This window comes from Pteronotus mesoamericanus, unplaced genomic scaffold (genome assembly GCF_021234165.1).
Source record: "Pteronotus mesoamericanus isolate MK-2021 breed Mesoamerican mustached bat unplaced genomic scaffold, CSHL_Meso_final scaffold_165, whole genome shotgun sequence".
NCBI classification, from domain to species: Eukaryota; Metazoa; Chordata; class Mammalia; order Chiroptera; family Mormoopidae; genus Pteronotus; species Pteronotus mesoamericanus.
Window position 1 is genome coordinate 4,336,072 of NW_026555307.1, and position 26,591 is coordinate 4,362,662.

Sequence of the window (26,591 nt, forward strand, 5' to 3'; positions counted from 1 at the left end):
TGTGATCTCTTTTGAAGTATATCAATAAAATTACAGTATTTCCTCAGAAATGTTACTTGTTACATTTTTTTTAGACAGCATTTTTCCCCGAATGCCCAGTGCAAACTAGAGTTTTATTCACCATGATGCTCTGCTTTGACCAAAATGTCAGTGAAGGCCGCTGGAGAGCCTGTGGTGCTGCCGGCTGATCGCCATGCGCCTCACGGTTCCTGGGGTCAGTTCTGCAGTGGGAACCCCAACATTCAGCCTGGGATCCACCTGCCAGGCACAGCCCCCGTTAACTAAAGGGGCGGCAGTAGTCGTGTAAGTAGTAAACATTTGTCCTGTAGTATTTTAACAATGTTTCAATCAAATCAAAAGTTTCACCAATTTTATATTAAAAATATGTATATCTTTGTGATCACTGAGTTTAAAGAATACCCTTTATTGAAGCAGGTGTGATGTGTGTTCCTGGTTGAAGAGTTGCCGTTGTAACGGTGGTAGTTTTTAGTTCAGCCCTCCCGCAGCCGTCCGCCATCTGTAAGTGACATCTTCGCTTGCTAACTTAGCAAACGCCTGTCGCTTCTCCTGTCTAGCACCCCCCACCCAGAGAACTAAAAACACCAGTATATAGACATCTGAATACATTTTTTTCTTAAGAAAAACATCAGGAAGAAATAACTACAAATATTGCTTACAAAAATAAATTCATCACAGCTGGGACTTGGCTAAGGAGACTGAGTTACTCTGGAGCTTCCTCTGGTGGGACAACTTCCATCAGCATCTGAAGGTGCATGGTGATGGGCTCTGGAGCGGAAAGCAATCAAAAAGTGCAGTTAGGGCACTGTGGTTAAATCACCGTTGCCGCGCTTCTTGGTGAACAGTAACATCGCTGCTATTCCGCGGGGGGCCCGTTCACCTGCGCCCGGGACGTGGCCGTTGGAGGCAGGCAGAGCCATCCTGGCAGCTACAGTGCTTTTGTTTAAAACACAGATTATTCGTTCTTTTCATCTGCTTAATTCTAACCTCTTATCAGTTCTTGTAGGGAGCAACTTGGCTAAATATTCTAAAGCTGAGAAATAAGACATTCGACAGCGGGCAGAAGGAATTGTAGAGGAGATGAATGTGGATGGGAGGAGACATGGGGTGGGGAACACACAACACAACACACAGATGTGTGTTTTCGAAGTATACACCCAAAACCTGTATAATTTTATCAACCAATGTCACCCTAATAGAGTCAGTTAAAAAGAAAAAAAAGGAACAGTGCAGGGGGCATACTTTGCACTTTTAAGTTCTAAGTCATCCTGGCTAGATTCTGTCAGTATGATCCAATCCAAGTTTATTTTCAGAAGCATGGGGGAAAATGGCTGCTTTTCTTATAGTACTGAATTCTTCCCTTTCTGTAGCGGTGTGTCTGCAATCCCTCTCTCCGCTAAGGGTGAGATTATAGTAAAGAGGTTGAGGGAGCAGGCAGTGAGCTGTGTCAGGAAAGGAAATCAGCCCTTGGTGGAAATGATAGAGCTATCAATTGGTTTGTATTCAGTTTCACTTTGTTGATCAACATGAAACACATCCTCTCTCGCCTCCAACGCCATTGTCAGGTAAGTGGTGGTACCTGATCACTCAGAGGAGGACATGGAGGCCGAGAGAGGACCTGCCACTGGCCCGAGCTGGGGGAAGGCATCCTGGTCCCTGCTGCCTCAGTCTGAGCCAGGTCTCGGGCAACCGCACCACCTGCCTGTCGGGTTTTGCTTTCCTACCCCGTGTGCCTGCCTTTGGTTGTACTTCCCTGCTCAGACAAGCTGGAGGAGAAAGGGAGAGGCAGATTTTTAATCACATTTAATATTAAGTGGCTGTTGTATAGATCCAGCCCGATTCCTGCCTTCTGGGAACTCACAGTATAGGGAGGGGGAGACCAGGAAGTGGGCCGCGGTTCACTGTTGGCCTGGTGAGGGTGCTGAGGGCCTGGGAGGTCCCTGCAGCGGGTGACATCTGCCACAGAAACACCACCTTGTGTGTGTCAGGCACACGCTGGTGCACTGCAGTCTCCTGGATGCCCTTTGGCACCACTGCTTTCTTTTTCAAAGGGAAGGTGGCTATGTAGCTAAACTTTTAAATGGCTGTCTTAAAACAGATGAGGAACCAGGCTTGCTGAGTGCAAAACAAGAGCCGTGGCCTTGGCATTGAAGACTTGGGCCCTTCTCTCAACTTGGTCACTTTGTGGGTGTCCCAGGAGTGCTGCCGAGCCTCTCAGTCGATGTCTGTGCATCGGGCAAAAGAAACTGGCGCTCTGGAGAAGGGGGGCCCAAAGTGGGGGTGAACTCACTGCTACTGAACTGCATACTTCAAAACGGTTAAGATGGTGAACTTTATGTGTATTTCTCAATAAAAAAGAAAATGGTGCTTTCCCTTTTCGCTTGTTACAGTAATTGAGGAAACAGAGGAGGAAGCCACAGGTAGACCCTAGAGGTGTCACCCTGAGGTTAAGGGGTCATGTGTCCTCACAAAGCAGAAGTGAAGTTTGCTAGCTGCCCGGGACCCTGGGACAGTCTCAGGACAGCAGCGGGGAGGGCGTGGCTGCAGGGCCCCCATCCGCGCGGCACTAACAGCGGAGCCACCCCGCTGTTGATACTCACTTGAGATCTTCTGAGCCCATTCAAACTTGTAGTGGACAAAAAGGAAGTAAAATATAATGCCGCTCAGCATAAATAAGACGCAGTAGAGGTACTCCCACGCAGGCTCGCTGATGATTGGGGCCAAAACCAAAACCATGGATACAAGAGTCACCAAGACCGGGATGAAGATGGGCACCTGGGGGCGAAGCAGCGTGGGGTCAGACTGGGCCACGTGCATGTGGCTTCTTGTGGAATTTCTTTTTCAAAACCAAAACACTGATACAGAAAGAATTAATGAACGCCACAGACCCCTCCTCCCATTTCAATGATGAAGTGACGTTGCCAACCTTATTTCATCTACCTTTTTTTCATTTCCCTAGAATATAAAGAAAATCACAGACTTCATATCATTTTACCTATAACACACTCAGTATACATCTCTGATTAGGACTTTTTTTTTTTTTTAACATGTTTTCCCCCTTTTTTTCTTGTCATAGATGTGCTGTAGGAATTTATCCTGTACAACATGTTAATTCCAGCTTTGCCTGGTAATTTGCTCCCCTTTCCCTCATACTTCCTGTGAGTTGGTGGTTCGATCTGGAGGCAAGAGAACTGGGTAGTGGGAGCCAGTGCTTGCTTTTTTTTTTTTTTAATCACATCCAGAGGCACTGAATGAATGAATGAATGATTGTCCTACTTTCTGAGTCAATCAATGGGTTCAGGGGTGGGGGAGACGCTCAGTCCGCCAGGTCTGGATTCCTCAAGCCTCACAGGGCGGTGGGAGGGAGCCCAAGCAGTTTGCACGTGTGACTGCGGGTGGTCACATGCACAGGAAAGGGCCTGGGGCCAGGACTCTGAAGTCCCCTCCGTCAATGAAAAGTCTGTGTCTGAGAGATGCTAGAACAGTAAGAACTGGTCATCTTGCTCACATTAGACAGGTCACAGGTACTCTTGATAACTTAGTAAATTAATTAGATGGCTGATGGGATCATAAACTATATGAAATGAATTAAAGAGCAAACTCCATTCTAAAACACGATATGCCAGAGAAGAGTAGAGTCAGGTTGGAAATAGCATGCCTCTAGAATTTAAAATAATCACCTCTAATTCATTTCAAGAAGTCGAAGGCACTCGTGACATTTGGGGTGTTAAACCTACCTTGATAGGCCTTTCCAGTTCTTTCCTGGTGAACCTCATGACGACCAGTCCCAGGGTTGTCAAGCCATAAAATAACCACGCAGCAAAACTGAAGTAGTTGACTAATGAGTTTATGTCACCAGGGATGATATAAATAATGGCTATAATACCCTAGTAGAAAGAAGAGTGAATTCTTAGGCCATTAGTACATGAAAACACCATCCTTATCACCTCATAGAAGATTGAAGACAGTTCTTCCTGTGGATAAAGGTGACCTGCGCCCCGTTGTCTTTGGGGTTGAACCAGACTGGCTATGACAGGTGTTCTCTCTGAGGCCTGATGGAAAGGACTTGGAAAATTTGTGACCCTTGGAAGCTGCGACTTTAAACAAGGGGGGAAAATATAAACTTGTGTATATTGTACCATCTCCCTAATTATGAATTTTCCTTCCAGAGAGCATCATGGGAAAGGGCCCTGGGCTGCAAAACTCAGGCCATCTGCGTGTGGTCTTGACCTGCATTATCTGCACCTTGTGATTCCAAGGGCCTTGTAATTCTGGGCATGTGTCCTCATCTTCAAAGGGAGTGAGTTGGCAGAGGACAGTGGTCCCCTCTGTGGTGGCGGGAGGAGGCGTCGGGCCCTGAGGCCAGGTGGACGGTCGGTAGGCATCCAAGACAGCTGCGCACAACCAAGGACTACCCCCACCGAGACGCTCCAATTAGAAGATATCAAAGGGCCATTACTGCACAAGGATCCCATGACTTCTAAGTTACGAGGACACAATGAGAAGCTGTTGCCAGTGGCCAACTTGTAAAATGCCCTCCCCTCCTCCCCCGTCAGTCTGTACTTGGCTACAGGGACCCAGGGCACACAAATGCACGTGTAAGACGTGCAGGGGGGACGAGCTTGGGACATTTGGACAGTGTCTCAGATAAATTCAGGACAAGAGCAGAGGTTAGGTAAATTGTGTGAATTGTCTTGGACTTTTTAAAATACACTTGTTTCAGGTTGAGGATTAAGGGAACCTGGGTCATTTGTAAACCACTGGGCTCAGCAATACAGGTTTACTTCACCAACCAAATTGAGGGACCCTCTGCCTTTAAGGGAGTGCGTTCATGGTGGAATTCCTACTTACATAGAAGATGATGGCAGGGGCGGGAGTCAGGCGCTTGACGCTAATGTAAGAGAGCACTTTCAGCATGTGGCCTTCCCGGCCTGCCACGTAAACGAGCCTGGAAAACACAGAGGCCAGCTGATGAGAGTGCAGGCTGCTGCTGCGCCTCTCCCGGGCCAGCGTGCCCTCGGCTTTCCTGCGGAGGCCACGGAGAAGGGCTGAGTCGCGACCCTGGTGTATTCAGGTGGGAGTCTGGCCTTGGGCGGTGGGTGACTTTGGAGGAGTGAGGGAGGGAAGACTGTACCCCGGTGCAGCGGGGTCATCTCAGGGAGGGAAAGGGCAGGCGTGGCTTGTGGGGCCCTCTAAGGAGGGTGTAGATACCTGAGCGGAGTCCTGGATGTTATGCAAGAAATAAGTGTGAAAACTAGTCCAGGGCCTGTTGACCCCGGTGCTTGGAGCACCTCACAGAAGCAAGCACAGATGGTCCATGTACTTCCTAAACCCAGAACTTCCGTATTTTTTTAAAAATCAGGCAGACTAAGAGTAAGTCAGCCGATGCAAACAGTGGCTTAGTTGAACGGATGGTTCAGTAATCTAAAACTGCCAATGGTAGAGAAGAAAGGAAGAGCTACATAATTTCCAAAAAAAAAGAAAAAGTTACTGTAATTAAAAGTTAACCAACAACAGATAGATACAAGTGAAAAGGTAAATTAGAAGGTAGATCTAAGTATGAAGCATAGAGAAATGGAAAATGTGGACAGAAGTTGAGAGATGAAACAGGCAGAAGCTCGGATACACTGACTGGGGCAAAGCAAATTCAAAGTAGAGCAGAGAGCTTTTACAGAACTGGCAAGCTGTGCCTTCAAATTGAACCCAGTTCTAGAAAAATAAAAACCTACCTACCTGGATATAAACATTGTAGTAGGAGAAAAAAGGGAAGAAACTGAATTTAAAAGATTAACTCCAAAATTATGACAATCAGAACAATAGCAGACATGAGAAATGACTTTTTCAGTGATGAGGGAAATGGATTTTCAGATTACACTTTTCTATAGCTAAACTGTCATTCAAGACTGTTGGCAAAATAAATACATTTTTAGGTAAACAATAGATACGAGACATTTACCATTCTTCAGTCCTCACTGGAAACTATTAAAAAGCCTACAACACAAAAAGAAACTGAACCCAGAAGCTGCTGGTTGAAGAAACAATGTTAAGGACCAGCAGTAAGACACGGTATGTACGTAAGTATTCAGTTTTTAATTTTTGTCATGATGAACTTTTTTGGCGGGATGGGTTTATGAATAAGGTGTAGCTGATACACTAGACCATGTGCAAAGGAGAGGGAAGAGGATGGAGATTCTGATACTCTGTCAGGTATTCATGTGAAGTTTTTAAGTGTAATTGCTCAAAGAGCAGAAATATAACTTACCAGCAGAAGAAAAAAATTAAAGATAACTTGATTGGTAATAAATCAGGATAAGGTTTTTTAAAAACCAAGAAAGCCCAAAGGACTGTGTTAGAAAGTAATCCACCTGTAGCAGTCACGTCATTGAATGTGACTGGATTCACCTTGCCCGGCTGGAGACTCTTGGGTGGGATTTGTTCAAAGAGCCAGAACACAAGCCCCCTATGACACTGGCAGGCTGAAGGTGAAGAGGGTGGGACATGTCACCAAAAAGAGCAGCCAAAAGACGGCAGTCGAGCAGCATCAGTATCAGACAGAAGAGCATTTAAGGCCAAAAGAGGGAGAATTTGTGTGACCCAAAGAGACATACTACCAAGAAGACACTACCAAAAAAAAAAAAAAAAAGAGGGGGAATTTAATTGACAAATCCACTATTACAGCAGGAGATTTCAACAGTCAAGGTACAATCTTGATAAAATCTAGAAGAAGTTAATAGAATACATGTTATTTTCAATATTATAGGAAACACTTATGAAAAATGCAGTAAGCTACAAGGGAAGCCTTAAAATTTACAAGGAAGTGATAGGATAAAGATCACATATTCTGACTATAGTACAATAAAATTAGAAGTCAGGAATACAAAAGCCAAAAAGGACCATCTATTTAAAACCCCATATTTGAACTGCGAAAAAATACAAACATGGTATTAAGTTAATTCCAGAACAGTCCATGAAAACGGGAGGAAAGGAGTTGCTAGATGGAGGGGGAGCACTTAGGCTCAAGATGATGCTGTGAATTCACTCTAAATTCCATCGGTTCTCCACAAACCAATACATAAATTCCATGCACTCAAAATGCAAATAGGACTTTGGAACTGGACAAAAATACTGTAGTAAGTGCATCTGGTATGCTGATCAGGCGAGGGGAAGCCTGACTTGGGAGCATCATTCCTTTCAGATTTAATAGTGTTGCAGCTGTGGAGTGTGTGAGTATAACAGTAGCACAAGAAAATACGTATCGGTGAAGTGAAGTGAACTGAACCAAGTACATTGGGAATGATAATGGTGGCATTTCAAACCAATAGGGGAAAGGGTGAACTGTTCAATAAGAAATACAAGGACTGCAGGTAAATGTTTCGGGGGGCAGTGGGATTTCTACCTCACATCAAAATACATTCCAGGCCCTGGCCAGGAGCTCAGTTGGTTAGAGCTTCATGCCGATATGCCAGCCTTTTGGGTTCGATTCCCAGGAAAGGGCACAAATAAGAATCAACCAACGAATGCATAAATGGAACAACAAATAGACGTTTCTCTCTCTCCCTTCCTCTCTCTCTCAAATCAATAAATAAAATTTTAAATATATATATTTATATATATGTATATATATTTTTTTCCAGATTGGTCAAAGGGCTACAGTAAAGTGATAGAAGAAAACATAGGTAGGTGTTCTTGAAAGGAGAGAGGAAGTTTTAGCTATGTGAGATAGAAAACTCAGAAGCCAGTAAGCAAAGACTTTAGATTTATTCCCATAAAAATTATATCCAACATAATCCAATATAGCACAAGTCCCTGTCCAACCTTTAATCTGCACAACTACAGAACTATACAAAATCAACTTAACATGGATCATATACCTAAAAGTAAAAGATAAACTTATAAAACTTCCAGAATAAAACAAAAGATAAAATATTTGTGACTTTGGGTTGGGCAAAGATTCTTAGTTATGACACAGAAGCATGACACCTGAAAAAAATGGATACACTGGATTTTGTCAAAATTTAAAATATTGCTGTTTCAAAAACACCATTAAGAAAATGGGAAGACAAGTCACAGGCTGGGAGAAAATATGTGCAAATCAGACTGCCTGATAAAAGACTTGTATCCAGACTGTATGAAGAGCTTTTACAATTCAATAACAGGATGACAAGCAGCCCAATTTTAAAAATGTACAAAAGATTTGAGTATATATTGCACCAGAAGATACGTGAATGGGTAATAAGCATATGAAATGAAGTTCAGTGTCATTAGTCACTAGGGAAAAGTAAACTAAAATTACAATGACATAGTAATACCCACTAGAATGACTAATCAAAAAGACAACACCAAGTGTTAGTGAGGATGTGGAGAAACTAGAACTCTCATGTATTGCTTATAGAAATTAAAATGGAACAACCACTTGGAAAACAGTTAAGCAGTTTCTTTAAAAGTTAATCATAAAGTTACTACATATAGTAACTTCTATTCCAAGCAATTCTATTCCAAGAAATCTACCAGAGAGAAATGAAAACATAAATCCACATAATGACATATAAATGTTTGTAGCAGCATTATTCATGATATTCCAAACTGGAAACAATTCACATGTCCGTCAAAACTGATGAATGGACAAACCAAATATGGTATGTTCATGTAATGGAATCTGTTCAGCAATTAAAAATACTGAACTGATACATGCTACCACATAGATGAAACTCAAAAATAATATGCTGTGAAAGAAGCCAGATGTGAATGATGTATCATATTGTTCCATTTAGATGAAGTGTCTAAAGTTCCCAGACACAGAAGCAGATCACTGTTACCTAGAGCTGGGGGTGGGAGTGGGGGTTTCGTTAGGCATGAGGGCACTTCTTGGGATGATGGAAATGTTCCAGAATTGGATTGTGAAGATGTTTGCACAGCTTTAATACTTACTAACATCATTGAATTATGCAATTACAGAGTGAATTTTATGATATTTACATCTCAATAGAGCTTTTAAAATTGTGTTTCTATACACTAGCAACAAACTATCAGAAATTAAAATGTTTTACATTAAAAATACAATAGCATCAAAAATATGAAATATTTGAGATAAGTCTGACAATATGTGCACAAACTGCATACTTGAAACTACTGAAAAACACTTTTGAAAGAAATTAAAGAAGACTCAAATAAACAGAGAGATGGTCCATGTCCATAGATTGGACAAATCAATGCTTTGGAGATAGCAGTCTTCCAAATCAATCTGTAGCTTCAATATAGTTCTGATTGAAATCCCTGAAGGTTTTTTTTTTTTTAAAAGAATTGACAAGCTGATTCTAAAATTCATGTAGAAATACAAAGAATCCAGAATAGCCAAAATGTGTTTGAAGATGTAAGTTGCAGAACTCGCACGGCCTGTGCTTTCATACAGCTTTAGAAAATGATTTGGGGTATGTATTTCACTTTTTTAAGCATCAAATCTTTGGCAATTTCACATTCAGAAATATATCCACTCACGCCCTGGCAGGGTGGCTCAGTTGGTTGGAGCATCAGCCTGTGCACCAAAAGGTTGCAAGAGGTTCGATTCCTGGTCAGGGCAGACACCTAGGTTGCGGGTTGGATCTGCAGTCTGGGCACGTAGGGGAGGCAATGTATTGATGTTTCTCTCCCACATCTTCTCTCTCACATCAATGTTCTCTCTCTCTCTCTCTCTCTCTCTCTCTCTCTCTCTCTCTCTCTCATCAATTAACATATCCTTGAATGAGGATTTTATTTAAAAGACTACAAAAAATAAAGAAATATATGCACTCAGAATGCTGGACACCTGGGCAAAGAGGTGTTCAAGGATGCCCCCTGCAACATACAGACGGCCAACGAGAAGATGCTCAACATCACTAGTCATCAGAGAAATGCAAATTCAAACCCCATCCATCAGAATAGTTATCATCATAAAAATCAACAAGTGTTGGCAAGGATGTAGAGGGAAGGGAATCCCTGCACGCTATTGGTGGGGTTGCGAATTGGTGCAGCTAGTATGGAAAAGAATATGGAGATTCCTCAAAAAAATTATAACTACCCTATAAATACTTCTGGGTATTTAGATGAAGAAATCCAAACACTAATTCAAAAAGATATACAGGTCCCTATGTTCATTTCAGCATTATATACAATAACCAAGATGTGGAAACAACCTAAGTGTCCATCAATAGTTGAATGGATAAAGATGTTGTACATACATACAGTGGAATATTACTTGGCCACAAAAAGAATGAAATCATACCCTTTGCAACAACATGGCTAGACCTAGAGGGTATTATGCTGAGTGAAATTAGTCTGACAGAGAAAGAAAAGTACCATATGATTTCATTTATATGTGGAATCTAAAGAACAAAATAAACTAAACAGAAGTGGATTCATGGATGCAAAGAACATTTTGATGATTGACAGGTGGGAGAGGGGTGAGGGGCTGGATGAAAAATATGAGGGATTAAGAAGTATAAATTGGTAGCTACGAAACAGTCACAGGGATGTAAAGTACAGCATAAGGAATATAGTCAATAATATTGTAAAACTATGTGCGGTGTCAGGTGGGTACTGGACTTATTGGAGGACCACTTTGTAACTTATATAAATGTCTAACCACTACGCTCTGGACTTAAAACTAATATAATACTCAATGCCAACTTTAACTGAAAAATTTTTTTAATTAGAGAAAGGAATCGCCTGCAGCAATGTTTGTGAGAACAATCCCCATCTAGCCCATGAGCAGAGGGCACGCTAAATTCTGCTACATCATAAAGTAGAACACAGCCCTGACCAGTGTGGTTCAGTGGGTTGGGCATCGTCTCACAAACCAAAAGGTCACAGGTTTGATTTCCGGTCAGGGTGCATACCTGGGTTTCGGGCCAGGTCCCTGGGTGAGGGTATGCAAGAGGCAACCAATCGATGTTTCTCTTGCTCTCCTTCTCCCTCCCTTCCCCTCTTTCTAAAAATAAATAAATAAAATCTTTTTCTTTTTTTTTTAAGAAAATGGAATACAGCACAGATGTCCACTGTCTCCAGGCCAGGAGGATCAAGAGGGTTGGCCGGGATGGCAAAGCACCTGTTTGCGCCACAAAGACAGAGTTTGGGCCCGCAAGCCTAAAATACTCACCCTCTGGCCCTTCAAGGAGAAGTTTGCCAATCCCTGTTCTAGGTTGTGTGTATATTGATAGGAGATGATGATCAAGAAATAGCATTAGATGAAAAAAAGTACAAGGTGAAAGTACTGCATGTGAACCAACGCCTCTCTCACTCTGTGTCCCCAAACTCTGCCCAGGGCTCAAGCCTGCCACGCCCATGGGGACTGCAGGCCTCTCTTCGGTGGGGCCAGCCATGCCCAGGGCCCGTGTGCAAGCTTGTCTGTGCTTTTCGCCCCCTTCCCTGGACTCCAGTTTCCTGCTTGTGTGGGGGGATTTAGCCTGTAGAGCCCTAAGGATGTGGGCCCTGAGGCTTGTCTTCCTCAACTGTGAAATCAGCTCTGGCGGCCCCGTGCCCGGGGCTGAGTGTCGGCGGGGGGGGCCCCCTACCTGCCCGCGGTGAAGCAGGTCCCATTAGCAGCACCGATGGTCGAAAACGCCACAAAGAGGGGAACGACCCAAGAGGCCGGGTAGAGGACACGGTCACCATATGTCTGGTGAGAGAAGTGAGACAGGCCCTGAGGGTCTCGCGGGGGCCCCCAGGAGCCATGGGTCCCCAGAAAGCTGCTGTGCTGTCCCAGAGGGCCTGGCCCCCACCCCTGAGGTGAATGTGGCCCATGATGCCTCCTGCAGAGGAAAAGGAGAGAACCGCTCGGGAGGGAAACAGCGGGGCCTCTTTTCCCCTCTTCAGAGTGTCTCCTTCTCTTTTGATGGGAACAGGAATCTCCCCTCCCCTTCTCCCTGTCGCAATTCCTCACCCTCTCCATATCCCTTGGTCCTCGGACACCCTGGCCTCTCACTGAGTGGGGGCCCCTCACTCAGAATGACCTTGACCTCCTTCCCCCCTCAGAGGGGCGAACACATCATCCCCTGCGCCCCATCCTTGCCACCTGGCTGCCCAGTTCCAACTTGGTTTCCTGTCCTACCCCAGCTCCGAGAGGCCCCCAGCACGCGGGCCCCACCCACCTTTTCCACTGTCCCTCACGCCCCTCACTCACGTCCTTGCTTCCCTTCTTACCCCGCTTAAAGCCCACAAGGCATTATTAAGTCCCTTCTTCAGAGACTCCCTTGCACTTTCTCCCCCTCACACCTGTCTGTCAGAGCCCCTGCCCTGGCCCAGGCCACTGGTGTGCCCAGAAAGGGGACCTTCCTGGCCAGCTGGCTGGCGGCCTTAGCCTCAGGCGGGTCTTTGGTGCTGCCCTCCCCTGCTCGCCCTCCCCATCTCCTAGCCTGTTCTGTCCCTCCTCCCCTGTGAGGGTCTTGCCTTGCCTGTCCCCCTCCCACAGAGGCCTGGGCACTTACCACGGCCACCGCCTGTGACTGCAGGAGCTCGGTCGTTGTCATCACAGTGAAGTAGGAAACGTTCATGAGGATGTAGCACCCTGTCACCAGCGGGATCCCGATGATGATAGCCAGGGGCAGGTTTCTGGGAGGGGCAGGAACCCAGGAAGCCAGGCTCAAGCCAGAGCACCCCTGAGGGACTCTCGAGATTGCTGTTCTGGTTCGGCCTTCTCTCCCCACTGCCCTGGCCAGCTCTCCCTCTGCTCCCTGTGCTCGGCTGGGGACACAGCTGCGCCTCCTGAGGCCCACTGGCGGGGCACCTGTGACATCTTTGGAGGAGAAAGAACTCCCTCTCTCTGCATCCCAGGCAGTAAAATTGAATTGTTTATAAGCAACATAAGGCAGAGATGAAGTTAGAGTTCTTCGTTCCTTCAGCAAACATTCCACTACCCAAACCAAACGGAACTCCAAGGAGGGGAAATGAGCTTATAGGAAGCCACTCGGTGTCAGGAAGGGGGTCTGGGACAGTGGCAGGAGCCGTTCCCTTTTTTGCTTGGGAGAAGAGAAATCGCTTGCCTGTCCACTGTCTCCTTTCCTGACTTGGCTTTCTCACCTGAAAGGATTTCTAAGTTCTTCTGTGATGTAATTGAGTTGATTCCTAGAGAAAGAAAAGTAACATGAGTAACATAATTTGCTAAGATTATGAAACACAAAATAATAAATGTTGGCCTCATGTAAGATTCTCCACCATAGGGAAATTCTCCTGCCAAAATTCTGTGGTAATTTCTTCTTCTTCTTTTAATCCTCACTCAAGGATATGTTTATATTGACTTTAGAGAGAGAAGAAGGCGGGGGGGAGAAAAACATGGATGTGAGAGAGATTCATCGATCCACTGCTCCCCTGCATGTGCCCCAACTGGGGATGGACCCCAAAACCTAGGTGTGTGCCCTGACCGGGAATCAAACTTATAACTTTTTGGTGTACAGGGGCAACGCTCCAACCAACTGAGCCACCCAGCCAGGGCTCTGTGGTCATTCCTTTCAGAGAAGTCCCTGGAGATGCCAGGGCTGCGGGGATCTGCACGTCGGTCAGTTGGCCTTTGCCCTCCATGGCAGCCACGTAATTTTCAAGAATTATCAGCAGTAATGAATCCCCAAGTTTCTTTGAAAAAATGGAAAATTCTTTGAAAAGAGAATGAAAGCCGAAGACGCTTTGCACGAGGGAAAGACCAGCGTCATGGACGGCCACACTTCTTCCTCAAAGGTCATAAGCGGAATCTCATCGACTAAGCCTTGTACTTTCAAGGGAGAAACAGAAGTGCTGCTAAATATCCTCGTCTCGTCAAGGGCCTGGGCTGCCCCGATTGCCCCGGGTGGGCTGAGCCTGCGTGTTTCTGCAGAAGCTTCTGGCACCAGGGGCCCCACACTGCCTGCTCCCAGGCCCTCCGTCAAGGGCTAGTGCCGCAAGAGGAACTGGGAATGGGCAGGTGTCTGGGTCCGAGGAGAACAGAAGGGTGAGGTGTGCAGTGCTTAACAAAAGGGAGATGCAAAGGTCTATTTTAGGTCCCACCAAACCCCAGAAAGGAGAAGCCATTGCTTTCTACACAGCTTCAGACAGGAAAGCCTGAAGAACCCACAGCCGGACGTGCCGCCTTCGGCGGGCCTTACCACCCGTCGTATGCCCAGAGTCCATTGTAAAATGCCAGACTGATGGCTCCCACGGACAGTTTCGAGCTCTCAAAAGAGTTTTCAAAATTCTTTGTATTTCCTGTAATTAAGCCAGACAGTAAATAGTGGTTGTCAGCTGACTGGAGTGGGACTTTGCATGAGCTCCATGTGGAAGAAGATTTATGACCTCAGGTTATTAAACAAACCCTAGAAAGTTGGGAAACTAAAGATTCTTTCTGTTGAGTTTTTGCCTTAGAGGTGTGCTTAGCAGTAAGACCTCCAGATGGAAAGGAGGCCTGTATGTGTGTCACCCCCCCCACCCCCCTACCCCCTCTGAAGGTCACCTTGGGCCAGGAGGACAAGTCCGCTGATGATGATGATGGCCACGATCACGAGCTTGGCCGCTGTGAACATGTTCTGGACGTAGCTGCCTAGCCGCACGCTCAGCGCGTTCACCGTAGTGATGAGCACTGGGAAGGGGGGAACAATATTATGTGCCAGGGGTTCAATATCTCCATTTGTAAGACTCCTTTCTATCTCCCTAACCTCTCCTCATGATGATCTTTGAAACCCGAGGGCAATGGAGAAGCAGCCAGGCTCCAGCCAAGTGCTGCCCTGGGGACAGCCTGCACGACCCCTCCCAGACAGCTCCCACACCCGAAGAGCACAGATGACAAAGGGTGACAGACTTTGGGCCAAAGCCAGGCAGCATCCCAATTCTCACCTCCCTCCAGGCCCTCTTGGCCAATTTCTGGATGTGCAGGAGCCGAAGCCAGAGCGTGCCCACCTCATCTGTGCCAGGCCTTTTCTGACCCCTGCCCAGCGTTTCACACACGGGTACTCACGGATGGCGGCGGCGGCCAGGCACTTAACAACAAGTTCGGGAGGTTTGCACCCTGAGTAGAAGGGCGCAGCCGCATACTCAGAAAAGCTGAGGCAGATGATGGCAAAGGACGAGGGCTTTGTGATGAACAAGCTGGTCCAGGAAAAGAGATAGGCAGGGATGGGGCCGAAGGCCTCCATCAGGTAAGGGTATTCCCCCCCTGACTTGGTGATCATCGTACCAAGCTCCGCAAAGCACAGAGCACCTGGAACACAGAGAGGAGGCGTCATCCTGGAGAGAGGGCCCTCCTCCCCTCCGGGGCCAGGCCAGGGCCCTGCTCACAGGGGCCCTCCGTGGTGCCCTCTCATCGGATTAGGCTCAGTTCTGGATGTTTTGATGCAGCCTGACTTACACCTATTGCGCCCCAGCATGGAAAGGGACCCAGCAGCCCCGAGGCCGGGCACACGAGAGTGCTCAGAGGGCCTGGCCCCACGTGCCACAGGTGGCTTGGCCAGGGAGCAGCATATCGTTACCCAGTGTTGCAAGGATCCCGCATGACGCCCATATGATGAGACAGGGCCCCACGGCTTCCGTGTTGCTGAGCACAGCCTTGGGGGAGACGAAGATCCCAGAGCCGATGATGGTGCCCACAATAATGCAGATGCCGCTGAGCAGGCCCACCTTGGATGTGGAGGAAGGAGAGGGGAGTCAATGCTGCACCCAATCCGGCTCAGATGGCCAGTCGCAGCCCCCTCCCTCCGTCGCGCCCTCCCTCCCTCAGGTCCAGCCAGCACAGCCCCAAGGGAAGCCCTCTCCCAGGCCTTCACCCAGTGCTGTTGCTGGAGGAACACCAGGATGCCGCTCATGGGGCTTTGCTCAGACTAAGTGCATCAATCCTCACAACAGTCCTGTGAGTCAGGAACACCGTGTCATGCCCATTTTACAGAAGAGAAAATGGAGGCCCCAGAGAGGTTACGTTCCTGCCCAGGGTCATGTGGCAGTGCAGGTAGACCTGGCTCAGCTCCCATGCACCTACCAGTCCCTTGCCACCCTGGACAGGGGGGCTCTGAGGGTAAAAGCTGATGAGGAAACAATCCCCAACAAGAAAGACTGTAGGTACTAGGGAGTACAAACTGGCAATTAGTTACAAGGTAGTCATGGGGCTGTAAGAACGCATAGTGAAAATAGGCCATTATATCGTAGTAACTGTATGGTGGCAGGTAGGTACTAGAACTGTCCCTGGGATCACTTTGTAAATTACGTAGGTGTCTAACCACTTTGCCGTATACCAGAAACTAATACAAAATAATGTTGAATGTCAACTGTAGCTGATAAATAAAGCTTTAAAAAAAGAAAGAAAGAAAGGCTCTATGGGCATGCCTGTTGGCTGGGCAGGGCAGGATGGAGCTTTTCCCCGGGGCGCTAACAGTGAAATGGCGGATTGGGGTCCCCACCAGCGGCATCAGGGGGCGGGATGAGAGGTGAGCAATGGAGGCCCAGGGACAGAAACTCTTGGGGGCTGTGGACTCTCTCCGATGCTCCCGACCAGGCTCAGACGCGAGCCGTTTGGTTCCATTCCTAGGAGGCCCCAGCGCGGGCAAAGCGAACCTGCCGGAGCGGAACTTGGGTGAGGGGCCGGCGGGGAAAGGGGCAGGAGGGAACTCCCTGGGGCCATACCTTTGTCAAAACTCATCAGACTGAACCCTGAAGAGCTAGACATTTCACTGTGGGTTAATCATACAGGAATCAAGTAAGAAAAACACCTTTTTTAAAGGAAGAAAATGTCTGATTCAGGCCCCTATTGTCAATGTCAGCCCTCAGGAGACTGACCAGCCCGAGTCCTGGAGCCCGAGGCGAACGTGCTTCTGTTTGCCTGTCTGGGCAGAGGCTGCGCTCGAGGTTGAGCCCAGAGAACAGGGCGTTTGCCACCAAGGGACACACACGACTGAAGGCGGGGTCCCAGGGAGCAGTGTCAGCTTCCACTGCGGCCGCCGCGGGCCAGGGTGAGAGCCCGGGGCGTTCTCAGCCTCAGCCTCCCTCCCCTGCGGCGGAGTGGGCGCCGCGCCTCCTCCATGTCCCCCGGCGCCCCCCTGCAGAGGTCCGCGTGCCCCGCCCGGGCCTGAGGTTAGGGCTCGCCGGGGTTAGAGCAGTCGTGCTCTTTCCATGGCCCGAAGGGAGGGTGTTGCTGCCCATCGGCCGACTCCAGGGGACCCGAGTTCCCCTCGGTCCGGCCATGCCACCCCCGTCAATCCGCAGATCCCTCCTCGCTCTGCCCCCTGCGCTGCGGGAGTGGGAGCTCCCGGAGCTTCGGCCCGGCGCTCCGCCCGCTGCGCCCGCTCTGGAAGACACCCCGATCTTCTCGCTCCTGGCCCTCACACCGCATCCTTTGAGCCTGAAGCTTGAGCCTCCCCGTTCATCCCCTGCAGCTACCATCCACCGGGGACTGGTGCTGCTCAGTGTGCAGCACCGCCCTCTTATTTGCCTTTGCTCACCCCCCGCCCGGCCCCCACCCCCGGCCCCCCCCACCGTCAGCCCCATCTTACACAAGATCCGGGCCCCCCACCCCCAGGCTGCAGGCACCTCCAAGTCCAGCCCTTACTACATTCCAGCTCAGAGGGCTCGCCTATGGCACACCTGTCAGTCACCACCCCCGCTAGGCTCGCTGAGCAGCAGTGGGAGTTTCTTCTCCCTGGAGCTGTTCAAACCTAAGTGGGACAGATATCTGAGGAAGACGCCACAGAGGGCACTCAGCTGTCTCAAGGTTCTCTCCAACCGTCCCTGAAGAGGACACTGGGCTGAGCCAACAAGAGCACCCCGGGCTTGCCCGGTGCCCAGAAGCACACACATACTAACTCCACAAGAATATGCTGAGCTCACTGGTAAGAGACAAGGAAGTTAAGTGTTAAAAAAAGTTCATTTAGAGATGTACTTTACAAATCAGAGGTCAGGAGGACTTCACAGGGCAGCTCCCCCGTTCGCATGCCCACCGCCTGGGAGGGGCCTGCCAGAAGGCCCACCTTACCTCCTTTTGGAGACTTGTGGTCTTGGGTTCATTACTCTGGATAGACTTCTGGTCCTCTCCCCTTTTTCTCAGTCTTGTCTCCTCCATTTCCCCCTCCTGCCAGTTTTAGGAGGCTGCAAGGAAGGCAGGGGCCTTGATTCAGCAACTGCTCTAGCAGACGGGACGCAGCCGGAGCTCAGCCAGGGCTGTTCTCTGCTAACGCACTGGGTTGTGGGAACTGACTCCAAAAGCAGATTATCAGCTACTGTTTCAGGAAAGTACAGGTGCCAGCCCACTGGGGATAATTTGCTCAGTCCCAGGAATAACGATTTTTCATGATGCTGTTCAGGCCCAGGAGCAGAGCTCCTGGGCCAACGCCTGCGCCTCTGGGCTCCTGATCCTCATCAACGACACACTTGGAAAGTCACTCTACCTTCATGGTCCTACTTCATTTTTTTTCCAAAGTAAAAAGAAATATTGTATTTAATAGTAAAATTTCTGGAGTATGCTTAGTAGAACCAAGTTTGAGGAAGGAATGTTTTTCACATAATTACTTCCAATGATTAAGGCACCTCACACACAATAGATATACCACGTAGATGTTTTTCATTGAGTGGTGCAAGGAATGAAAAAAATTGCTGAGGAAAATCAGTTCCAGGCTTCCCTAGATGGGAAACCCTGTCCTGTACTCTTTTTCCAAAGTCCCTTTCCAGCCCCTGGACAGGAAAGCGGCGAGCCTGCCCATCACCCATCGGTCTTACCTTCTTCTTGACTTTGCAGAGCCCGCGAAATTGCCCGTGCGGCTGAACGCCTGTGTCTGCTCGGTCGTGCCCTAGGAATGACCATGTCTTGTGCCCAGGAATGGAGGAAGCCAGAAGGTACAGAGGTCAACAAAGGTAATTATTAAACACTTTTTTTTTTTTTTTTTTTTTTTTAAGCAACGAAGGCTGGATACACTGGAACAGAAGGGGAGGGTCAAGCAAGCCAGTTTCTCACCAGAAACATTTTTGTTTTGTTCATTTGTGTCTAGATCAATTTTTTTCTTAATTAGATTTCCCCCAAATCAGCTGCATCCCTCAAGAAGAAATCTCTCTAAAGGCTGGAACCAGAGGAAATAAACTTTGGAACCAACTCTTTTAGTACCTTGATAGGCCATATTTACAACTCCAGTCAGGCAGCACAGACAAACCACTGAGCTTGTAACGCAGCCATTGGAATGATGTTTTCTCTCTTATCCAGGAATTTTCTCCTGAGGACCTTGGTATAACCAAGCTGACCAGAGGTTGGCAAGTCCTTCCCACTCACACTTCCCAGGGACTGGGTTTTGGCACCACCTGGAAATTGCAGGGGAGTTTGGCACATGCAGACACGGAGTGTGGCCTCCTGCAGACCCCTGCCTGCCTGGACCTGCACCTGCATCTGCACCTGTAGCCGCGCCAGTTCAGTCTGACGGTGCTGCTGTTAAAGTTGCCCAGTCCTGTGTTCACTACTGTAGAGTGGGAAGGGGGCTCAAAGCACCATCAGCTCCACCCTCTCGCTTATCTAACGGGGAAACTGAGGCTCTGAGAGGGAAAGGAGCACATCTAGCCGCAGGGCTCTGGCCCCGGCCGCAGTCCCAGAGGCCCGGCTCTCTCAGGGGAGGGGGCGGAGGGGCTCCAGCTGTGCTTGCAGCTGGGGGCAGACCCACACCTGCCCACCAGAGGTGATTCAGGTGGCAGCTGTAATCTCTTAGTTCAGAAAAGGCCTTCCTCTGGGATTGGAAGAGCCCAGCCTGGCGCGTGGCTGCTGCTATCACAGCCACCTCCCGGGCAGTTTTGCATTGGGGTAACTTTAACAGCATTCAAAATATCCAGATGAGACCAAAGGTCACAGGACAGGGCTAAGTGAGTCTCTGGGGATCATTTAGGGAACATTCTGGGTCAGGCTGATCTGATAGAAGGGCAGATTTCTCAAGGTTGTCTCTAAAAGCCACTGGGAGAATGTAGGGACCCTTGCTGTCCCTGATTTAAAAGTGTGTTGCCTACCGTCTGAGTGCCCGCTCCTGTGCCCACCAAGGCCAGAGTCCCCAGCAAAGCGCTTATTCATGGGCTCCTGCACCTGCAGTGTGGGGGCCAGAGGCCAGGGTGGGGCCTGCAGACCCTAGACAGAACCTGCCCACAGCTGCGCTCAGACGTAGCCCACCCATAGTTACAAAACTCTACAGAAAGCTCCCTGCTCCATGGCTGCCTCCAGAAACCCAGGGAGGAGGGCAGGGTGTCGTGGTGGGTAGGAACCCTCCCCCAGTCACATGACTGCAGAGTTACTTAGCCTCTCTCCAAACATCCAGTTCCGAATCTGTAAGGTGGGGCTGCTAGGGGCACAGCCCTCATGGACCCAACGTGACCCATTCAGTCCCAGCCCCCCGTTATGACAGAGGCTCCTTGTCTTCTTGGGCCTCTGCCAAGGCCTGACTTTGGGACATCTGGGGGTGAGGATCCCTTGTTGAGGGCCAGAAATTTATTTCAGTTAATTTTTGGTCGATTGTGGGTATTTCTTTTCTTCAAGATGGTGTTTCTTCTTTTTTTGCTTTTCCCTAGCAGAATGGGTCCTCGACAAATTATACCGTAAGTCTCCCCACACCCCAGGAAAATAATCTGGATTTGTTTTAAAAACACGTTGCTCCCACTCCCCAATTCTCCTTCAAAACCTTTGGCTCATTTTTTGTTTCATTCTTTTACCTCGTGGCTGAAGTTTCACACATTGCAGTCAGTTCCCTCTTACAGTTAATTTCCTAGGAAGTTTTACGTTATTTTTTTCTCCATAAACTCCATTATTTAAGTTTCTGCTAAAGCTCTTGACTTTCACTTTCAAACTGTGCTCTTCCCAATTGCAAAGGTGCTTGCAGTTTGAAGATATTAACACTACCTGCATTTCATTTTACTCTCTTTTATTTGGTGTGTGTGCTTGGTTCCCTTCTCCTGGAATGACTTTCAAAGGTGTGTCTAGCCTGGCATAAACCCATTTCTCCACAGCCTCTTGGCATCGTGTCCCCTGAGTCTCCCTCCCCCATGGCAGCGGAGAGCCAAACACCAGACAGATGCTGGGCCTTCCTTTACCGCCTAAAATTTGCTCCAGATCTGCTTTCGAGTTGTCCAACTTTCTCCTCTTCCTAAGTTCACTTGCCTTCTAGGCATTTGCCCTGGCGCTGGCCGTAGAGCCTCTTGGGGATCCCAAAGCCCGGGTAGCACGTGTTCTCTCACCTCCCTGAATTCCCAACCAGAAGAACTTGTGGAGTCAGTGTGAGACAGGCCAGGGAGCCAGGACCAATGGGACAGGGAAACTGAGACAGATTTTGTTCTTTTTTTTTTTTTTTTTTTTTTTAAGACTTTATTTATTTTTAGAGAGCGGGGAAGGGAAGGAGAGGAGAGAAACATCAGTGTGCATTTGCTTCTTGTGCGCCCCCTACTGGGGACCTGGCCTGCAGCCCAGGCGTGTGTCCTGACTGGGAACTGAGCCAGTGAACCTTTGGTTTGCAGGCAGGCACTCAATCCACTGAGCCACACCAGCCAGGGCTGGCCAAGATGTTTATAGCCATCTAGTAAATTGCAAAATCCTATCTTCCATAACCAAGGACAGATAAAGTTAAAGGAATAAACCTCATTTTGGCACATCAGCATAAAACTGATGAATATTCTATTGAGATTCTCTCCTAAGACCTCCCCTAAACCCCCAGCCTTTGAAGACAAAAGACCCAGCCAGCATGCTGCGCCTTCCCCTTCCGCCTCCCCTTCCTTTTTTTTCCTCCACAGGCGAGCACCTCCTAAACTCTAGGGTCCCTACTAGACCTGAAGCCAGGGGGGCAATGGGGAGCGGCAGCTCTTCCCACACTGACACCCTGAACTTGTCTGTAAGACCCTTTTTCCCTGAGTTTCCAGTGAGCCCCAGCAGCCCCCCCCGGGCTCATTTATTTCCTATAACGTTCCTAGAGAGCCAAAGCAGCCCTGCTAGGCTCCCCGCTGCTGCTGCTTCTGTGCTAAGCACGTCCTTGTCTCACCGTCCCCAGCTTTAGTAAGCGCACGCTCAAAAGCACCTGGATGCGTGCTGTGAACTCTTTCCTGCATGAAGTCAAGAACCCACACACTGCAGGCTGGCCTGAGGCAGCTCCGTTCCGGACCTGGTCCCTTTCCGGAGTAAGTAAAGTCTTTCAATGTCAAAGACTTAACAGTCTAATCATAAAACAGTTAGCAAGGAAAGCACAATTTAAAAACTCTTATCTGGGAAACGATCTAAATCTATTATATCTGGGAACTATTGGAACAGTGCAATAGTACCTTTGAACTTTGTCCATTTATTTTTGAGATATAATTGACATATAACATTATATTCAATTCAGGTGCAGGACATAATGATTTAATATTTGTACATATTGCAAAATGATCACCACAATAAGTCTGCTTAACTTCTGCCAACTCACATAGTTACAAAATTTTTTGTGATAAGAACTTTTAATATCTACTCTCTCAGCAACTCTCAAATATACAATACAGTATTATTTTTAATATATATTTTTAATCCTCACCCAAAGATATTTTTGCTGATTTGAGAGAGAGAGAGAGAGAAACCAATGTGAGAGAAACATTGTTTGCTTCCTTACACACCCTAACTGGGACTGAACATGCAACCTAGGTGTGTGTCCTGACCAGGAATCGAACCTGCAACCCTTCTGTGTACAGGACAACTCTCCATACTGTACATTATATCCCCAGAACTTAATTTATTTTATAACTGGAAGCTGTGCTTTTTGAACCTGGGCATCCATTTGCATCCCACCGGCCCCCCTTGCCCCCCGCCTTTGGCAACCACCAATCTGTTCTCTATGAGTTTGGCTTGTTTGGGGTGTGTGTGTGTGTGTGTGTGTGTGTGTGTGTGTGTGTGTGTGTTTAAATCCCACTGTTTCCAGAAAGGGACGGGGCCTGGAGCAGGTCTGCCTCGGACTGGCCTCGAGTGTGTGGGTTCTTGGCTCCATGCAGGAAAGATTTCACAGTACAAGTCCAAGTGATTATGAGAGCACATTTATTAAAGCTGGGGACAGCGAGGTGAGGAAGGGCCTAGGGTGGAAGGAGCTCAGGAGAGAGAGCAGGTGGTGCTCTGCTTCAGCTCTCGAGAAACAGTGCACGAATGAGCAACACTGACAGTGAGCCTTGGCTCACCGTCAGCTCACTGGACAGGGGCTGCGGTCAGCTCACGGGAGAATCAGAGAAAAGGGGCCTTGGGTACAGGTGCGGGGGGTTAGCCTGGGACAAGATGCCACTGTCCATTGCTCCCCTGCTTGCAATGGGGACCCTTAAAGTTTAGGAGAAAGGAAGTAAAAAATTCACGCCCAAAATAAGGCATGGGCATACCCCAGAGAGACCTGAGCTGGCTTCTCTGTCTTGAGGGGTTTTATCTGCTTCCCACAGGCAGAGAGTTTAAGAGGGGCCTCAGGGGAGGATCTCGATAGACAAGCATTGGTTCTCCAGGAGTGTCCTTTCAGGGTCATGGGCTCCACGGAGTGGCTGGCACTGGGGTAGGGGCATCATTAGCTGTTGCAGCTGGTCCTGATAGCGTCTCTCTAGTTGTGCGTTTTTTGGGGCCTGGAGCTGAACTACAACTGGGGCCTAGATGTTATCTCCAGGGAGGAAAGGTCTGGGGGTCTAAACCGCAAGGCCAGCGATATGCCGGGGGAGGAAAGGCCACCCCGGGGGAAGGGCCGGCACCAGGTTTGCCCGTTGCTAGGCACTTGGGGCCTTCTGCCCTCTGACCTGTACCTCACTGTAAATTGCTCAGCCAGTTTGTTCAGCCATCTGCCTCCGTTTCCCCATTTTACTTGCCAAGGAATCTTCCGAACTTACTATCCTGTCTCACCCCATATATAAGGAAGATCATATATAATTATTTTGTTCTGTCAGACTTATTTCACTAAGCATAATGTCATTAAGGTCCTCCATGTTGTCACAAATGGCAGGATTTCCTTTTTTTATGGCTAATATTCATATTATATGAATTATATGTATGTGTGTATTTTATATATAATGATATATATATTATATATTATATATAATACACCCCCACTTCTGGGCCCTTTCTTTTATCCTTACCTGAGGACTTTTTCCATTTTAGAGAGAGAGGCAAGAAAAGAGAGAGAGAGAGAGGGCGAGAGGGTGGTTGCCTTCTCATTCGTGCCCCAACTGGGGTCCAAACTCACAATCTGAGTACATGCCCTGACCAGGAATTGAACCTGCAACCTTTTGATCCACGGGATGATGCTCCAACCAACACAGCCACACCAGCCAGGCCAGCTTCTGGACACCTTTATGGGAGAGAAGCACACAGATGGGCTGAGGGGGACAGGCCGTCCTGTGTGTCCCCAGGGAAGCGCTTTTCTCCCCTCCATCCCCGCCCCGGCTTGATTAGCAACCCAATGCAGGTGGAGAACATGGGAGAATGTGGGCTTCAGCTTCTGCATCTACAATCTGGAAGCATCCCCCTCCCTCCCGGGGCACGGCCCAGGGGCCCTGCCCCAGCCCCAGGCCTGCCCCAGGGTCCACGCCTCTCCTGCCGTAGCAGGAGTCCTAGTCCTGCCCCCCCCCCATGCTCTTTCATAGCCCTGCATCGGCTCCAGTCTCCCAGTCGCCCTCCCCGCCGCCCCGAACCCTCAGCGCTGGCCCACTTCTCCCCGACACCCAACAGCAGCACTTCAGAATTTGTCTTTGATTTGTAGTCTCATGACCCATTTACTTTTTCAAAAATTTACTGGAATTTTTATGATGCAATTTTTGACTCATTCTTTTATGTGTTCAAGAACAGATCGTCCAATGTCTATGTACGTTTTAAAAACAGTAAGTGCAATGTAGCAACAACCATTGAGCTCCAGGCAAGCCACTCCCATGCCTCCTGAGTAACCAGGATCTGCATTTCCATTCATGATTTCCTTGCTTTTCTGTGTAGTTTTACCACACACAATTGTATTGCTTATTTTTACATAGTTTGGAACATTACATAATTGGAATCATACTGTGCTCTGCTGAGACTCGCTGCGTTGGTACCATCTGAGAGTGATTCTATTGAGTGTGCACTTCGATCTACATATGCTATCCATCCTCCTGCCTCAAGGACATTTTAGGGGTTTCCATTTTTTGGCTGTGATGAACATGCTATTCTGACCATGCTTGCGCACACACGCACCAGCTTCTCTGGAACATCAAAAGACTCACAAACATACAGGAGTGGAATTGCTGGGGTGGTGGCTATTTACGCTCTAGATCTTACCGGTAATGACAATGTTTCTCAAACTTGTTAAATTGGCCTTGTGGGGCATTTTTATATTTCTGACAGGTTAAATGGTGTGGCATTGTGGCTTCCATGTTTTTTCTTTGCTATGCCTCTCCATGCCTCTCCATTTGTTTATGGGGCTTTTGCTTCCTGGAGTTCTTTACATTTTCTAGACTAACGGCCTTTGTCAGCTATTGGTATTGCCCCCCATTCCATGGCGTGCCCTTCCACTTGGGTGAAGAGTTCTTTATATTAATGTAGTTAAATGTATCACACTTTCCCTCTGTGGTTACAGCTTTTTGTGCCTCAAGAAATCTTCCCTGACCCAAAGTTATGAATTATCTTCTAGAAGCTTAATTTTCTGTCCTAGCCAGAGCGACTCAGTGGGTTGTGCATTACCCTGTGAACCGAAAGGTCACTGGTTTGATTCCCAGTTGGTGCATGCGTGAGTTGCAAGTTCAGTCCCTTGGGGAGCACAGGGAAAGCAACCAATTGATGTTTCGCTTTCACATCGATGTTTCTTGCTCTTTCTCCCTCCCTTGCCCTCTCTAAAAAACAAAAATAACATAAAATATTAGCTGCTTAGTTTTCTTTTTCACATTCAGTTCTATATAGCAGTGTCTAAGAGAAATATAATGGATATATGCTGCCAAAATGAGCACTAGAGAAATAGACCATGAGCCAGATTGTGCCTACCTTCAAATGGAGACTGCGGCAAAGAAATCAAGAGAAGACTGAGACTCGGGAGGGCAGCAGTGGAAGAATTAGGAAAGACCATCAGGAGCAAAAATGTGTGGCTCTGTGGGCCGAGTGCTGGCCCACAAACTGAAAGGTAGCCGGTTTGATTCCCGGTTGGGGCACACACCTTGGTTGTGGGCCAGGTACCCAGCTGTGGGTGTGCGAGAGGCAACCAAGGGATGTATCTCTCACACATCGATGTTTCTCTCCTTCTCTTTTCCGCTCCCTTCCCCGTTTTCTAAAAATAGCGAAGATGTGTCATTAGAGACCAAGGCTAAGCTCATCCATACCCTCGTGTTCCTAATTACTATGTATGCATGTCAAAGTTGGACACTGAAGGAGGCTGGTAGGAAAAGAGTCCATTCATCTGAGATGGGGTGTTGGAGGAGAGCTCTACGGGTGTCCCGGGCCCCCAGAAAGACAGACAAGTGGGTCCCAGAGCAAATTAAGCCTGAAACATCACTGGAGGCAAAAATGACAAAACTGAAGCTGCCCTAATTTAGGCACATCCTGAGAAGGCAGGGTTCTTGGGAAAGACAAAAATACTGAGAAAAACAGAAGGCAGCAGGGAAAGAGGGAGACCAGGTGTGAAATGGACTGACTCCATAAAAGCCTC

At 48.1% G+C, this 26,591-nt stretch overlaps 2 protein-coding genes across 2 annotated transcripts in view; one reads left to right on the forward strand and one right to left on the reverse strand.

Annotated features, from left to right (window-relative positions):
• RPL13 (ribosomal protein L13) overlaps positions 1 to 26,591 on the forward strand; it is a 241,807-nt gene that overhangs the window by 193,107 nt on the left and 22,109 nt on the right. The gene's annotated exons all lie outside the window — the stretch shown is intronic.
• On the reverse strand, positions 600 to 18,772 carry SLC7A9 (solute carrier family 7 member 9). Its single transcript, XM_054588980.1, has 13 exons — positions 18,709 to 18,772; positions 17,969 to 18,081; positions 15,480 to 15,627; positions 14,969 to 15,211; positions 14,468 to 14,593; positions 14,124 to 14,223; positions 13,069 to 13,113; positions 12,477 to 12,600; positions 11,565 to 11,668; positions 4,870 to 4,966; positions 3,756 to 3,905; positions 2,619 to 2,793; positions 600 to 786 (listed from the first exon to the last, which is right to left on the reverse strand). The coding sequence occupies exons 2-13, from the start codon at positions 18,053 to 18,055 to the stop codon at positions 722 to 724; spliced, it is 1,464 nt and encodes a 487-aa protein (XP_054444955.1). The 5' UTR covers positions 18,056 to 18,081; positions 18,709 to 18,772; the 3' UTR covers positions 600 to 721.